Source organism: Triturus cristatus, chromosome 1_1 (assembly GCF_964204655.1).
Source record: "Triturus cristatus chromosome 1_1, aTriCri1.1, whole genome shotgun sequence".
NCBI classification, from domain to species: Eukaryota; Metazoa; Chordata; class Amphibia; order Caudata; family Salamandridae; genus Triturus; species Triturus cristatus.
This window is the reverse complement of record NC_140579.1, coordinates 130,104,854-130,120,091: the sequence shown is the minus strand read 5'-3', so window position 1 is coordinate 130,120,091 and position 15,238 is coordinate 130,104,854. Positions and strand designations below refer to the sequence as shown.

At 47.3% G+C, this 15,238-nt stretch overlaps 1 protein-coding gene across 1 annotated transcript in view; it reads right to left on the bottom strand.

Moving 5' to 3' along the window:
* LOC146869782 (acidic mammalian chitinase-like) overlaps window positions 1-14,441 on the bottom strand; it is a 147,846-nt gene extending 133,405 nt beyond the window's left edge. Inside the window, exon 1 of the mRNA XM_085615080.1 lies at window positions 14,367-14,441. Within this exon, the coding sequence (XP_085471206.1) occupies window positions 14,367-14,418 (52 nt within the window). The 5' untranslated portion in view covers window positions 14,419-14,441. The remainder of the gene's footprint in view (window positions 1-14,366) is intronic.
* Between the last annotated feature and the right edge of the window lie 797 nt (window positions 14,442-15,238).

Genomic DNA, 15,238 nt, shown 5'->3' with positions numbered 1-15,238 from the left:
GCACCCAGGCGAGACAGAGCAGGATGCTCCAAAGGGTGACCGGAGTATGAGCCCCGCCCTTGCTGCACCAGCCGCACGGGGCCAACATGCAGTGCACCGCTACAGTAGCGGCGCCTTCCACCTCTGTGCAAATTTGTTGGGGGCATTTTCTTTATTTGTCTGCATTTTGCTTTGGTGTTCAGGCAGGCGGCTTAATTACCAGAAACAGCAACCTCGCACTGGAACGATGTGCTCAAAGTTCATTGGTACCATAGTGCTAACATCAACGTGGTAATCCTGGTGTTGTTCCTTCACTACACGTGGTCATTGTAGATGGTAATAACTGGTATTTCTTTACCCCTTCTGAAGACCATAGAACAAGTGTCCTGTTTGCAGGCCCTTCCTATAATGTGCAGTGGAAGTTATTTAATGAAATAAGCAATCTAAAAGTGTCTATTACAATGTTCTAACTGTTATGCTTATGACAATTGCCTAATTGGCAATCTGATTGAGATTTATGTGATTGTGTTGTAATGTGTTTATATACAGTATAGGTGATATTTTTATATACTACTGTGTGGAGTCTCTTTCGTAGTGTGTGTAAGTGTGTCACTGGAGTGTGTGTGTGTGTTGCGCAAAAACGCTTTGCACATTGTCTCTGGGATAAGCCTGACTGCTCTGCCAAGCTACCATGGGGGTGAGCAGGGGTTATCTTGGGTGTGTAACTCCCTTATCCTGATTAGAGTGGTGGGTTCTGCCTGACTTAGATGCATACCTTAGCCAACCAGAAACTCCATTTCCAACACTTCATCTCTTGAATGTTATACCTATTCATTAGGAAGTCTTCCAAGATTTAGGAGAAACAGAAAAAAACAAGGAAACACTTCGCACAAATGACTTCTAACCTGACAATAGAGAGACCTACATGCACAATGACATACACACAGAGAATAGAACATCTGTCTATGGAGAGAAGCAGCTTCCGAAAGGAAGCAGGAGACTTCAGAGACCACATTTGGAGGGATTATGGCACAAGGAATATCTGTCTCGAATTGAAGGGACATGTTCAGAAACATCCTAAAGTTTTAGATGACGGAAGTGCAGGGGGCACAATGGCTCTGGTACAGGGGCATAGAGAGAGTACCCATCAAGAAAAAAGACGCACTCTTTCAAAGGGAGGAAGGAAAAGTGCAAGTTCAAAGGGAGTGATAATGTCAAATCAGAATGAGGGTGTTCTAGTGCAGAAGAGATCCTGTGACATGGGTGAAATATCAAGGAGCATGTCCGGAGAAAGTGAGGAAAGGTTAGGCATAGAGAGAATGCCAGCTCTCAGGGAACATATCAGTAAGGAGGGGATGGTTCCAAGGCAAGTGAGCATATCTAGTGAATCAATCAGTTGAATAATGTGAAGACAGATGGATCGCTGGATCATGACGCCTACAATGGCCACGTCCACCATCGTGACATCAGTAAGCCAGACTGTGCCTCAAAGGCGAATCACTCTATACGCCCGCCCGGCACGTACGTAGCTGCCCCATCCCCCCCAAAACTCAGACTATTTTCTGTGATGAGCATCTTTCCGGTATTTTACTTTTGCTGCTGACTCCCACATCATTTTTAGAGGAACGACCCTTATTACCAGTCCATAGCTGCCAAGGTTTCGGATTGCTTATGAGAAACATTTGACTAATTTCAGTGTAATTATGAGTGACATTCAACGACTATGAGTGACACTCTCTAGCATGCCAAATCAAGCAATGAAGACGAGGGAAACATATATATATATCAGAAATGACACCCATTGAACAGCAAGAGATTCTAAGACCTTAAAACTGCTACTAAGCACCAGAAATGGAAGGGCACTGACCTAGTGCCCTTACATAGGGGTGCTACATGGAGGCTGTGCTTTGCTGCAGCCAGGCCCCAGAGTCAGGGGTTTGAGGAAAGCAGGAGGTGTGAGAAGGCTCCATACATGGGGTTGCTACCTGGAGACTGTGTGTCACTGCAGCCAGGCCCCAGATCCTGTGGTTCTGAGGGAAGCAGAGGTGTGTGAGAAGACTACATACACATAGCTGCCAAGTTTTCAGATTCTGTGACATCACCATGGATTCAGTGCACTTGTGAAAGACACTCAACTCCCAAATGTGTGACACTTAGTTTGACATTTTCCTGCGAGTAAAACCAAGGAACGAAGTGCACGGAAATAAGTTACACCCTTTTAATCAATGAAAAGCCCTAAAACATGTTTCAAATGCTTCACAACCTTGAAATGGAAGGGTAAAATACTGATACAAAACCATTTGTGTACCAAGAAAATAGAAAAGTAAAGCAATCATCATAAAATGTCTTACACCCAGAGGTGGTTGAACTTTATTGCGTCCTAATTCAGGGGCATAACACAGGCCCCCGCATCCCCCGCGGTGCGGGGGGCCCCAAGCTCTAGGGGGCCCCCTCAGCACTGCACTTCGGCCGGGGAGCTCCTGATAGAGTCCGGAAGGGGGCCCTCCTCCTACCTTGCAGGGGGGCCCCCTCAATTATCGTTACGCCACTGGTCCTATTAATACAGTGAAGTACGTGCTGCTGAGATCCAATGAGCACAGGGCTGATTTGTTGATGTTCCAGCCAGTAAAAGAATAAGCCCAGCTGCTACATATTTTTTACCATTTATCAATATACTTCACTCACATAAATAGAAAGCACGTTTAAATGGGTTCTGACCAACTGATACGTAAAGTTAACAAACACAGAAATTGCACATTTTGTTTCCAGTTGGTATAAGGCATGTCCAGGATCCAGGCCTTTACAGACTCTTAAAATAACAATTAATGGTCAGTAATTTTCTCTTGGAAAGGTGTGAACTCTAAGCAGAATGCATGACTCACTCGAGTGCTCGCGTTCTAGGGCTACAGTTTAAAGCTGTCTCAGAGCACACGGCGAGCCAGTGGCAGCTCCCCTCAACAGTGCTTGCTCTGGCTGGAGGCAGTTTTCAGTGATTTGAAGACCCCCCTGAATGCTGTTTTCCGGCGGGCCTGCTTTAAACAGCAGAGATGCCTTCCTGGGTGCAGGGAGGATAGCAAAACAGGGGGTCCCCGTCACACGCGCCAACGCGCCTGTGAAGGCGTGATTGTTAGCACACAGAGTGCATGGCCAATACTGTCACGTGGACCTGAGCCTCACACACTCCCTTGATCTGCGGCGGAAAAAGAAAGAGAAAGCGAATTTGCCCGCCACTCATCCATTGTCTATAGTGATCCCAGCACAAACTGATTATAGTGCTGGGGGACAGAGGGCCCAGTCTCCCATGCTGTGCACAGTGTTTGGGGGGCCCCCTGGAGCTCGAGGCATCCCGCACCACGGGGTCTGCAAGGGCTATTGTTAAGTCCCTGCCATAGATAGACATTTATTAAAAGTGATCGTTTTTAGAAACATCCAGTCCTCACTCCCAGAGGCGTAGCTGGGGGAGAGGGGGCGGTCTGCCCCAGGCGGTACTATTATGGGGGCGGTGGCGCTACCCTGGTGGCACATGGCGGCGGCGTTTATGATTTAATTGGGGACACTGACACCTCCCCCACACGTGCGGCTGTGAATCTATAGCTGAGGTCGGAGCACTGTCTGCACCCGTGACGTGCAGTGAGGTCAGTGAAAGCGCACCGCCTGCAGTGCATGCACGCACCACCTAGCAAGTGGTAGTGGTGAGTTGTGCGGCGTACCGTGTATGTGGTTCCCAGGGCTGTCACTCTTGTAGCGCGCAAAAGTGATACGAATGACGGCACTGGGCATCATTTTTATCCAGCCCCTGCGCAGTGCTGCTAAAATGCAGCAGTGACGCGCACCACCACCACGCGCTCTTTTTACAAAGTGGAGTCTCGGCAGGAGACTACTGGGCGATTTGAACCCCCGAGACTTCTGTAGTGTCGCGGTCTAGTGGTCGCACACTACGTAGGCACGCAAATGCATGTAGCGGCCATATTGGACGCTACTGCGCATGCGCAAGAAGGCGCGAGGCAGATTAGAGCGATCGGAGGAGTATGCCCGGCGCTCTCTTGTGTAATAACGTATATAACCAATAAAAGAAGGTTGGAACCTTATCCTGACTACTACTTTTCACTGGGGGAACTAAACCAACATTACAGTGGCGACGAGGGTGGGATCCATCGACCCTGAAGGACACCCAGAGGAGGAGAGACCCCCACCAGCAGGAGAGCCGGAGGGGATGACGCCCTACAGTAGCAGGAACACCAGGTGGTCACAGGAGAGACACCAAGACACCACGAGAGAGCGCGGCAGTGGCAAACGGAAGCCATAGGGAGGCACGAAGAAAGCGAGGGCGCCGACCAGTTGCAAGGAAGCATAAGCAAGCAGACCGGAGCAAGACATAGAGGAGGACCTGGCGGAATCAGGGAGGAACGGCGCAGAAGGCACGGAAGAGACCCGGACAACCCGAAGAAGAGGAGAAGGGACGGAGGCGCCAGGCAGTCCTAGAAAACAGGCAGGAGAGATCAGGGAGCGAGCCAAGATGTGCGCACAGGCGTCAGCACTAACGACACCAGTGAGGTTCCTACCAAGGCCAGGGGAGCCTCAAATGAAATGGGAGGTCTGGAGAGAATATTTCAAAAATGACCTCGAAGCATTGGAAGACGAGAATGAAGAGGCGTTTTCCAGCAGCCGGAGAAAGAGGATACTCTTACATAATCTGGGACCAGAAGGCATACGAGTATTCCAAAACTTAACACCGGTCACCCGACCAGCAGCAGACGATGATGTGTTTAAACACGCCATCGAAGACTAAGACAACCACTATCGCCCCGCAGTATGCACATCGATCGACCGCTACAATTTTCAGCAGAGGAAACAAGAAGCGGGGGAAACGATAGACGACTACGTCGCAGCGCTAAGGAAGCTAGCGATAACGTGTAAATTCGGAGCTTTGCATGACGAATTTATAAAGGACCAGATAGTAATGCACACAACAAGCAAGACGGTGCAGGATAAATTGTGGGCAAGTGGAGATGCGACGCTAAAAGACGTGATAGCCACCGTAAAAAGGGCAGAACTAACCAAGCGCTGCGCTGATGCAGCGAAGAGAGAGCAAGTCCCGAGGCCCACGATAAAAAAGGTGGAGGACGCCGACCAATACGGAAGAGGAAAACCGGTGCTAGGAGAAAACAAGGGAACGCACAAAGGGAAAGGAAAACCAGGACAAACGTGGAAACAAGACAAAGAAGGAACGTCGAAGTGCTACAGGTGTGGGAGCCCGAACCATGCAGCACATGACAAACGATGTCCCGCCTTCAGAGAAAAGTACGCGTTCTGCGGCCTGGTAGGCCACTATGAGAAGGTGTGTCGAAGGAAGTGGAAACAGCGCGCAGTGAAATACGTGGCACAAGACCTAGGAGAGGAAGAAGAGGGTCAAGAGGAAGACGACGATGTCCTGTGCGTGGAAGACCAAGTGCTAGGCATTGACGGCAGAAGGTCTCGCAAACCCCAGTGCGACATTCACATCAGAGGAGTGGAAATCACTATAGTAGCGGATTCGGGATCCCCATACACGATCATCCAAAGATCAGTGTGGAATGCGAAATTTGAACCTAAAGTAGGCCCACATCTGGAATCTCCCGACATACGACCGGTCACATACACGGGGGAACCTATCCCAATGGTAGGATTCCGAAGACTGCTCTTTCAATTCAAAGAACGCAGCGCCCAGTGCAAATTGTATGTTGCAGAGAAAGGACCCTCGGTCCTAGGGTGGATGGACCAAGGAGAATTGGGAATGCAACTGAATCCGGGAGGAGACACCCAAGTGTTAGTAACGTTGGAAGGAAAAATGGTCTAAGGCAGCGGGACTGCGAAGCGAATACCCTAAAATATTTGGTGACAAGATAGGGAAATTGGGAAAATTTACCCACAAGATAGTGCTCAAGGAGAATGCCCACCCAGTGACACACAAAGTGAGAAACATACCGATCGCAGTGAGAGAGGCAGTGCAACAGGAGCTACACCGACTGGAGGAAGAAGGAATTAGTGAACCCATCGACAGCGCGGAATGGTTGGCACCACTGGTGGTGGCCATGAAACCGACGGGCAAGGTGCGCTTATGTGTGGATCTCAGAGAACTCAATAAATGTATCGTGGTGGAGAAGTTCCCGCTACCACGCATAGAGGAAATGCTGGCACGAACAAAAGGAGTGAAATGGTTCTCTACCATCGATCTAAAGTCGGCGTATCACCAGGTAGTCCTGCACCCCACGAGCAAGAAACTGACGTCATTCATAACTCCATTTGGGTGCTATCAGTTCTGCCGCATACCCTTTGGTCTAGCATCAGCAGCAGCAGTTTTTCAAAAGCTAATGGCCCGTCTGTTCAGAGACATAGCGGGAGTACAATACTTCCAAGACGACATCCTAGTGATGGGGAAGGAACAAGAAGACCACGACGAGAAGCTGGATGTGGTACTTAGGATCCTGGAGGAAAACGGACTAACAGCAGAGTGGGAGAAGTGCCATTTTGGCATGTCATCAGTCACCTACCTGGGGCATGAAATCGGAGAAAAGGGAATAACACCAAAAAGAACGAACGTGACGGCCATCTGCGATGCTTATCCGCCCACCACCAAGGAAGAAGTAAGATCCTTCCTAGGGATGGCGGAATACTACAGTAAGTTCGTCCAGCACTTTGCCACGAAAACGCACCACATGAGGCAGCTCACGAGGGAGAAAACAGCTTTTGCATGGACGGAAGACACACAAGAAGAGTTTGACACAGTTAAACGAGAAATCAGCCAGGCTATCCCGCTACAAGGGTACGATCCCTTAGGAAAATCGATATTGATGACGGACGCCAGCGAAAAAGGGTTAGGAGCAGTGCTCATGCAAGAGAGACAAGACGGCATGAAGGAGACGATCAGCTTCGCGTCCAGGTCACTAACGAATTCAGAACAAAAGTTCAGCGTGATAGAGAAAGAGATGTTGGCCGTAGTATGGGCCATGGGGAAGTATCGCCAGTTCCTGTGGGCACGAGATTCCTGCTGAAAACGGACCACAAACCATTAGTGAAAGTGCTAACGTCAAGTGGACATGCCAGCGCGACACCCCGCATAGCGAAAATGACACTGAAACTCTTGGAATATCGTTATGATGTGGAATACATACCAGGCTCAAGAAACAAGATAGCAGATTATCTCAGCAGAGCATCAGCAATGGAAAGTGCCACCAACAGCACAGAAGAAGATGATGTGTTGGTAGCCTTGACAGAAGATCCGGAATGGGCAATAAGCAGACAAGAATGGAAGGACACGTATGAAGCAGATAGAGACCTGGAAGAAGTCAAGAAATGCATAGTTCAAGGGTGGCCCGATAGGAAACAACAGACGCCCCAACTTCGACAATTCTACGAGGTCAGGGATGAGTTGTCGGTGGGAAATGATGGAGTGTTTGTCTACCGAATGTAATACCATATCTTTTGACTATAATACATGAAGGGCACCTGGGAATCGTGAAGACTAAAGCAAGAACCAAACAAACGTATTGGTGGCCAGGAATGGATCTACAGGTGGAGAGACATGTAAGAGACTGTGAGCAATGCCAAGGAGCTGACAAAATCCTGAAACCATTGAGACCTGCTCTAGGAAGGTTCACGAACCCCAGGAATCCCTGGGAAGAAGTGGCAGTGGACATCTTGGGGCCAGTACTTGACAACCAGGGAATCCCCAAGTACAGATGTGTTATAGTGGACAAATACTCAAAGTGGCCAGAGGTACACATTCAAGAAGAAATGGACACTGACACAATACTCCGATTTCTCACAACGGTATTCCTCAGGGAAGGCATCCCCAGAGCCATAATTAGTGACAACAGACCCCAATTTACTTCGGACAAATGGACCAGATTTGCAGAGAGAAATGGCATTCTACTCAAACATACATCAGTATATCACCCTGCCAGCAACGGTCAAGTAGAAAGGTTCAACAGGGTGATAATGGGCGCCATACAGGCTGCCATATCCAGGGGCAAAGACTGCGAAAAGGAAGTACAAAGCACGGTATGGGCCTACCGCATCCCCCCCACTAGCACGGGGTACAGCCCGTTTCAAATTCTACGAGGAAAGCAACCCTTCACCAAAGACAATGTTGCATGGAAAGAGAAGACAATCACGAGCAAATGGTCTCCAGCAGTGGTGCAACACAACCTGGAGAAAGCACAGAGGATATATACAGAACATTACAACCGCAGAAAAAACGTGAAAGAGACAGCCTTAGAAAAAGGGGAGTGGGTCAGAGTAAAGTTGGCAGTACTCAAAAGAAAGGGAGACAGCAAATACTCCCCACCCCTAAGAGTGGAAAAGGTGTATGACAGAGTGGCGTTGCTCAGCGATGGAAATGTGTGGTCCCAGGACCGAATGGCCAAATGCAACAAAATCCTACAGTGGCCCCGCAAGGACAAGGAAGGAATGACATCGCCAGAGGACACGAGAAACGAAATAGAAACTCCTAATGGAGAGAAGGATGAGAGTGTTCCGGAAGACCTTAACAGCGAGAGGAAAGTACGAGAAGGACCAACAACGGAGGAAAGGACCAGGGAAGTGGGCGAGAATGGAGACAGAGAAGGAAAGGGTACCCAAGAAGGAAGAAGGGGGAGCTCAGTCGCAGAAGGGGGTCGAGAAGGACACACTACCCCGGTAAGATGCACCCGAGTGGGTCGAGCGGTGGTGAGACCATCCAAGTTTAAAGACTATGAACTGGAATAACACTCACAGTTATGTAATTAGTTGTGTGGGGTATAAAAGGGGGAGATATGTAGTGTTGCGGTCTAGTGGACGCACACTACGTAGGCACGCAAATGCGTGTAGCGGCCATATTGGACGCTACTGCGCATGCGCAAGAACGCGCGAGGCAGATTAGAGCGATCGGAGGAGTATGCCCGGCGCTCTCTTGTGTAATAACGTATATAACCAATAAAAGAAGGTTGGAACCTTATCCTGACTACTACTCTTCACTGGGGAACTAAACCAACATTACAACTTCTTATTCCTTTCTCTCTTTTTTTTGCATATTTCTATAGCGCAAACTCGACCCGAAGGTATTGGAGTGCTTTACATAGCACCGTATTTACATTACACATTCAGGCACGGGGAGATTAAGTGATTTGCCCGGAATCACAGGATGTGGACGCGACCCAGAGGATCGAACCCTGGTTTCTTGCACCAGAGGCGGAAGCGCATCCGACGGACCACATCTCTCCCGTCTAAACCCCCATCCCTCTGTTCACCCCCTCATCTGTATTGGTTCTCTTGTTGAGGTATAGTCTTTCTTTGTTTCTCCCCTAAGGAGCTGTTTATCTGTGATTCTTCTGGTAAAGAGATATTTTATGATGTCTTGGCAAAAATGGTGAGTGCATCCCTTCCTTTTGTTTAAGTGACAGAATGTTTTTTTAACCATTGGAACTCCAAGTTGTCAGGCATGACTTTGACTTTTGAAATGCCTAGGTCTTTGCTCGTTAGGACCTCGGAGCTCGCTGTGCATCAGAAACGTGCAAGGAATGTTCAGCTAGAGTTGTCTCAGTGGGGGGGGGACAGAGAAAATAAGCTGGAAATGGGAGTCCAGTGTGATTTAAAGATGTTCCTTGTAGTATTTACGTTTTGTGTGTAAAATACATGTTGTAATGTTACTCCTCCACCTGAAAGCCTAGGACTTAGTTCCTTCAGAATTGCTTGCCTTGTTATGTACATTTATTTCTCTTTGGTCAATAGATCTGGTGACTTCCTCTCTGTAGTCTTTCCTCCATGAGGGTGTTTTTAGTGTGCGCATTCTGCAGTAGTCATGCGGTTTGTCTGGTGTAGACTCATCATGACGCAGCAAATTGGTGTCTTCTTTTTATCACGACCCAAAGCCCCTACAGATGAGAACTACTGGGTGCAGGAACATTTGCTGCCATGATTCTTGCCATTTTGTTCTCGCTTCTGCCCCACTGTGAAGCATCAGCCTCCGTCGCGAGGAAGTGCACCAAGGCTGGAAGCCGTCTTTAAACGCACTTGAGTTGCTGGTGTTATTTTAACAGTCTTTGCGCTCTTCCTAATTTACATCTTAGTCTGAGCCTGCAATGCCTCTTATCCTTTTTTTTAGTTTTTTTTGTAGTTTTATATAGCGCGAACTATCAGTATCAGAGCGCTTTACATGAGCACGAGTTGCCTTACAGACTGATTTATCTGAACCTTTACTGGAAACAAGGGTATTTTCCCATTTTACTCGTTACCAAACTGGGATCATAGCAATTATGATGATGGCTGGCGTTTTGCCTATGGTACTTTAGAATACTGTGGAAGTGGAGTTGAACCGGAAGTGAACAGATTCATCAACAGTGAAGTGACTTTAGTTCTGTAAATAATATAGGGCAAGAGGGAGAAACTGCGTTTGGCATTTGAGACGTGAAATGGGTGAATAGCTTACTCTGCCGAAACATGTTTCCGTTTTTGATACCTGTTAAGGTCACCCTTGCATTCTCATGCTCCTAATTATTTGTGAAAAAAATGATCATGTGATCAATAGTAGAAACATCTGTATAGTAAAGTATGAATATGGGACTTGCCTGCACTTGTCCAGGTTGCCTACAGGTGGACTCTTGATTCTGTGATTCCGAGTATTACTTTTGTCAACAAGCCTTTTCAGACTCAGATTAGCATGTAAGGAAATTTCTTTGACACGTTAAAGGCGTACCTTGGTACAATAGCATACAAGTAAGGAGTCTACCCCATTCCACGATTAGTAATAAAGGGTCATGACCTGAAAGCACCAGGTCAGGTGATTCAGGGCCAGCATTGGAACCCACCCTGGAAGTAGAGTGCAGTAATCCCCTCCTGCTGATGTACAGGAACCAGGCTCACCGGGGGAAGGCTTCTAGATGGCAGCTCTGTGCTCACTTGTACCATCTACAAAGCTTCCTTTAGAACTTTGTTCGACTTACCCATTTTGACACACCAAGTCCGAATTCGGCTAATGAAACAAACTTGAGATATGCAATCAGATTTTTTGCCACCTTCTTTCAAAAATTATAGGCCCCACTAGAACATCTGTATTGTCGGCAAAAATGTTAACGCTAAAAGACACGCCCGGCCATCTTTTACCTGTAGTTGAATTCCACTTTAGCCACAAATCACCCACACCATTAGTGACTGCTAGCGCTGCAACTATAAAAGGAGAAACCAACTAATCCTCATTTGGTTTAGTTTATGGAGCAGGTAATTAGGATGTTTAATAATTTCTTCATTAGACAGTGAGCAATATGATAATGAAATTTAATTATTATTGACATCAGCAATTGCGAATCTTTTGATTTGTTTGTTGGAGATGTAAACAACTATTCAACAGGTTTTTCTTTGATTAATATTTCATAGTTTCATTTGGAAGATCCAGATAAGTACCACATTGCGGAAATTGTATGAAGTTGTCACTTAAGCTTGGAATAGGGATTTCAATTTCATAGGATTTAAACATATTGTTAACCCAGACTATTTGAAGGAATCACTGGAGACCCTGTTTAAAAGATCAGTCCGATCATCAAATCTGCATCCAGGTAAGGGACATAATCCAGACTTTTAAGGCAAACTTTCATCTTTTAATTAATATAACCAATGTTAAGTCTAATTCCTCAGTCTGCTAGAAGACAGCAGGCAATACCTGTCCAGGACTAAACGAGTATGTGATTAACATATTACGATGCAACAGGCTTTGGTCCGTAAAAGTCCTTCAACCCCAAATCCTTTCCCAATCTCTTTTGCAAATGGGTCCCACATTAGGGCAAAAATCAAAGGGGAGCAGGCACAACCCAATATGGCCCCTCTCCGTAGTGGCAAATTGGCAAGACATCAGAGACTGTTCGAGCAAAATTCAGAAACTGCATTTAGTAGAACCTTTAGAATCAGTACAGTAGTACTACTCGCACACTACAAAATGCAATTCACAAACCTATGTGTGAAGACCTCTACCTCTACCACTTCTGTTTCATGTGCTGAGCTCTCCACCCAAGGAGGTATACGTTTAAGGTGTAATAACATCTATGCAGACCAACACATTGCCACCGCTTACAGGACTCTGGTCATATTTTTAGTTAACTATGCTAGAGGGTGCAAACGAGTCAACCTTGATGCCTTTGTACTTATATATTATTATTGCAAAAAGAACAATTGATGAACAGAATACAGAACAATGTCATACATTCGCCCCAGTACAGAGATCTGGGCCTAAATCCATCATTTTTCTGCTCCCTATGCCATTCCAGTTTGGACCCAGCCATATGCAAATCAATCTTGATTTGCATAGGACCAAGTCTAAACTGGGGTGGCATGGTGAGCAAAAGAATGATGGATTTAACCCAGATCCATGGACTGGGGGTGAATGTTTTGATTTGTTCTGCGTTCCATCCATCAATTGTATGTCTTTGTACTGCGGGTGTATTCAACTGTGTAGACTTGGCCCGTGTCATGTATGTGCATGTAACTTGCATGATCGAGGTAACTATTAGCGGTTATACCACGTATCTCTTGGACCTCTTTCAAGTGCTTGCCGTTCTTTTTACCCAGCATCCCTCCCCCACCCCCGCTACCTGCCATGGGCGGCAATCTGAGGGATAGCCCTGTGCGCCAGAGGCTCTAGCTAGGCCACTGCTCACTCTCCATTCAGTTGAGAGCATTAGACAGTATACTACAATGTATATCCTCTCACCGGACGACAATGCCTGTAAACAATGAGAGAAAAGTGGTTTCTCGTGTGCACCTTTATATGTGGCCCAGGTTGTGACACTAGATGGAGCAATATTGTAGTCTATTAAGAACTGCTTGACAGGCTTTGTTACAGCATGCCCCCTGAAGTGTTTCAAGGTGCTCTATCAATCCCGGCTTCTCGCTTCACCACATTGTATGACAGTAGGTAAGTGCCATATCTCACGGTGGCACTTTCTCTTTTATCATACCATTTGGTGGGTTGATAAAGGTCAAAGGGGCACCGCGAAAGGAGACGATTACCCACAATCCTACAATGTGGTCAAGCAGGGAAGCCGGAATTCATCCAGGTGTCCTGGTTTCACATGGCAACATTGAGCCAATAGAAGGACATTTTACATAAAACATTCATGCCCTGAAGACGATGACAGTAAAGAACTAGGAGCAAGTCCGTTATAGCGCACTCTATATGTGGCCTAGGTGGTAATCAGATAGGGGTCAACATTATAGTCTATTAAAGTATCCAAAAAAGGTTTGTGTACAGCGCACATCTTGAACTGAAGCATTTCAAGGCGCCCTCAAATGTGTTTAGAAAGGACAAGGAAGCATTATGAGATAAGGCAGTTCCCTGGCACCACACAAGGGGGCAGATTTATGAGCCCCTTGCGCCTCATTTATACCGCCGTTGCGTCACTTTTGTGACGCAGCGGCGGCGCAAATCCTGCGCCATGCTGCGGGGTATTTACAACGTGACGCATCTGGCAGATGCGTCATGTTGTAAAGCCCTGCGCCCCATGTAGGCGTTCTGGAGCAGGGGGGGGCGTTCCGGCGCAGAAACGCCTCCTAAAAGTGGCTGAGTGAAATCTACAAGATTTCACTCAGTCACTTTTAAGGCCATGCTGCGTCAAAACCCTGCGCCTGCTTGAAGCAGGTGTAAGGATTGACGCAGCATGTAAGGGATAGGGCACCCCCGAGCCTTGCTGGAGCTGGGCCGCGCTTGCGACGCAACTCCAGCAATGCGCCGCCTTTCCGACAGGAGATGCGTCGCGCATCTGCCCATCCGAGTGCCACGGTGCGCCGCATTGTAAATGCGGCGCATCAATGGTGGCGCACGGGTGGGCAGATGCGTCGCAACTCTTCTGGCGCATCTCTGCTGATTAGCAGAGATGCGCCAGACGTCATAAATCTGCCCCCTTGTGTTCAAGCGGGGAAGCCAGGGTTGATCCTAGGGTTTCTGGTCTCATGTTTTGCAATTTAGCCATTAGATGGGGTTCTCTGTCTCCCTCTCATTTTACACCAGAGGTGGAGATCCCACGTGTTCCCGCCCTGTGTCTAAATCCTTGGGGAAATCAGATTAGTTTGGCAAAACAGAACTTGTACTACACAATCGATGAATGTTCCTATTTGCCTTTGAAAAGTCTGTAAGAACTATTTTTAGGGGCAATTTCTTTAAAGAAATGTTTCTTGATAATGCGCCATTTCACACCGAGGTTTGAAACTATTCTCAGCATGAGAAGCCCCCCTAAACCCCGGATGAAAAGCACAGCTTACTCGCTGTGCTTGCTCACTGAACTTGACTTATTGGTCCTACGGTCACCACTTTCTAACTCCACCAGCCGCCACTGGGAGTTGGCGCTGTATAAATACAGATATACATTGACCGGTGTCCGTCTTACCTGAGCAGAGCGCCAGCAGGGGCAGAAACAGCAGCGCACCGGAGAGGCTCATCTCCCCTGGCAAGTTCTTCCCTTACTGCAGAGTCAATAGGCGCGACAAATTACACACTCAACACAGGAGGAAGGAAGAACAGATTGAGAAATGTATTTGAAACGTGATATTATTTGTCTTGCAGCAATCTCTCGTTTGAGGAAGAAAGGCCTGCTCAGATTAGAGTGGGGGAGGAGGGATCTGGGGTTGAAAGATGAATTATGCCCATTACCTCCAGGAAGTAATTAAATCGTTCCTGATAAAGCCCTTGCGTAAGCAGCATGCTCTTTAAGATGGTAACACCCCAGGAGATAGCCAGTAAACTAAGTACCCCCTACTCTGACTACACCTCTAAGGCACTGCGTGAGGGAAGGCTGCCAGTCCACCCACCCTTCAAGATGTGATGAGGGGAGTATATTGGTGCTGAGGGGGTGCACTCCTTCTAAGTGCGTATTTTTATGTCAAAAATGTGCCCAAAATGTAAAATGTCTTCCAAGTATGTGTGAGGGGGCACTCCTAAAATGATGAAAGGCACAACATACTGTGCTGAGGCTTACCCACACTGCCCATCTTAGAGGGTTCCTTCTCTCTTTAGTTTTCTGCCTGTTTCTTTCACTTTCTTCACATGTATTCCTTTGCCTCACCTCCCTGCTTTCTGTTTCCTTCCGTGTATGCCCCTTGACCCTTGTCTTTCTCTCCACTTTCTTCTCCGTTTTTATCATTTCTCTTTCTGCGTCCCCATCTCTGTAGCTTCATTGCAAGTCCCACACTTAGCTTCCTCATGGCATTAATGTGAAATGTTATTTACGTGTTTCTGCTTGTATAACTGACAGAAGAGGGC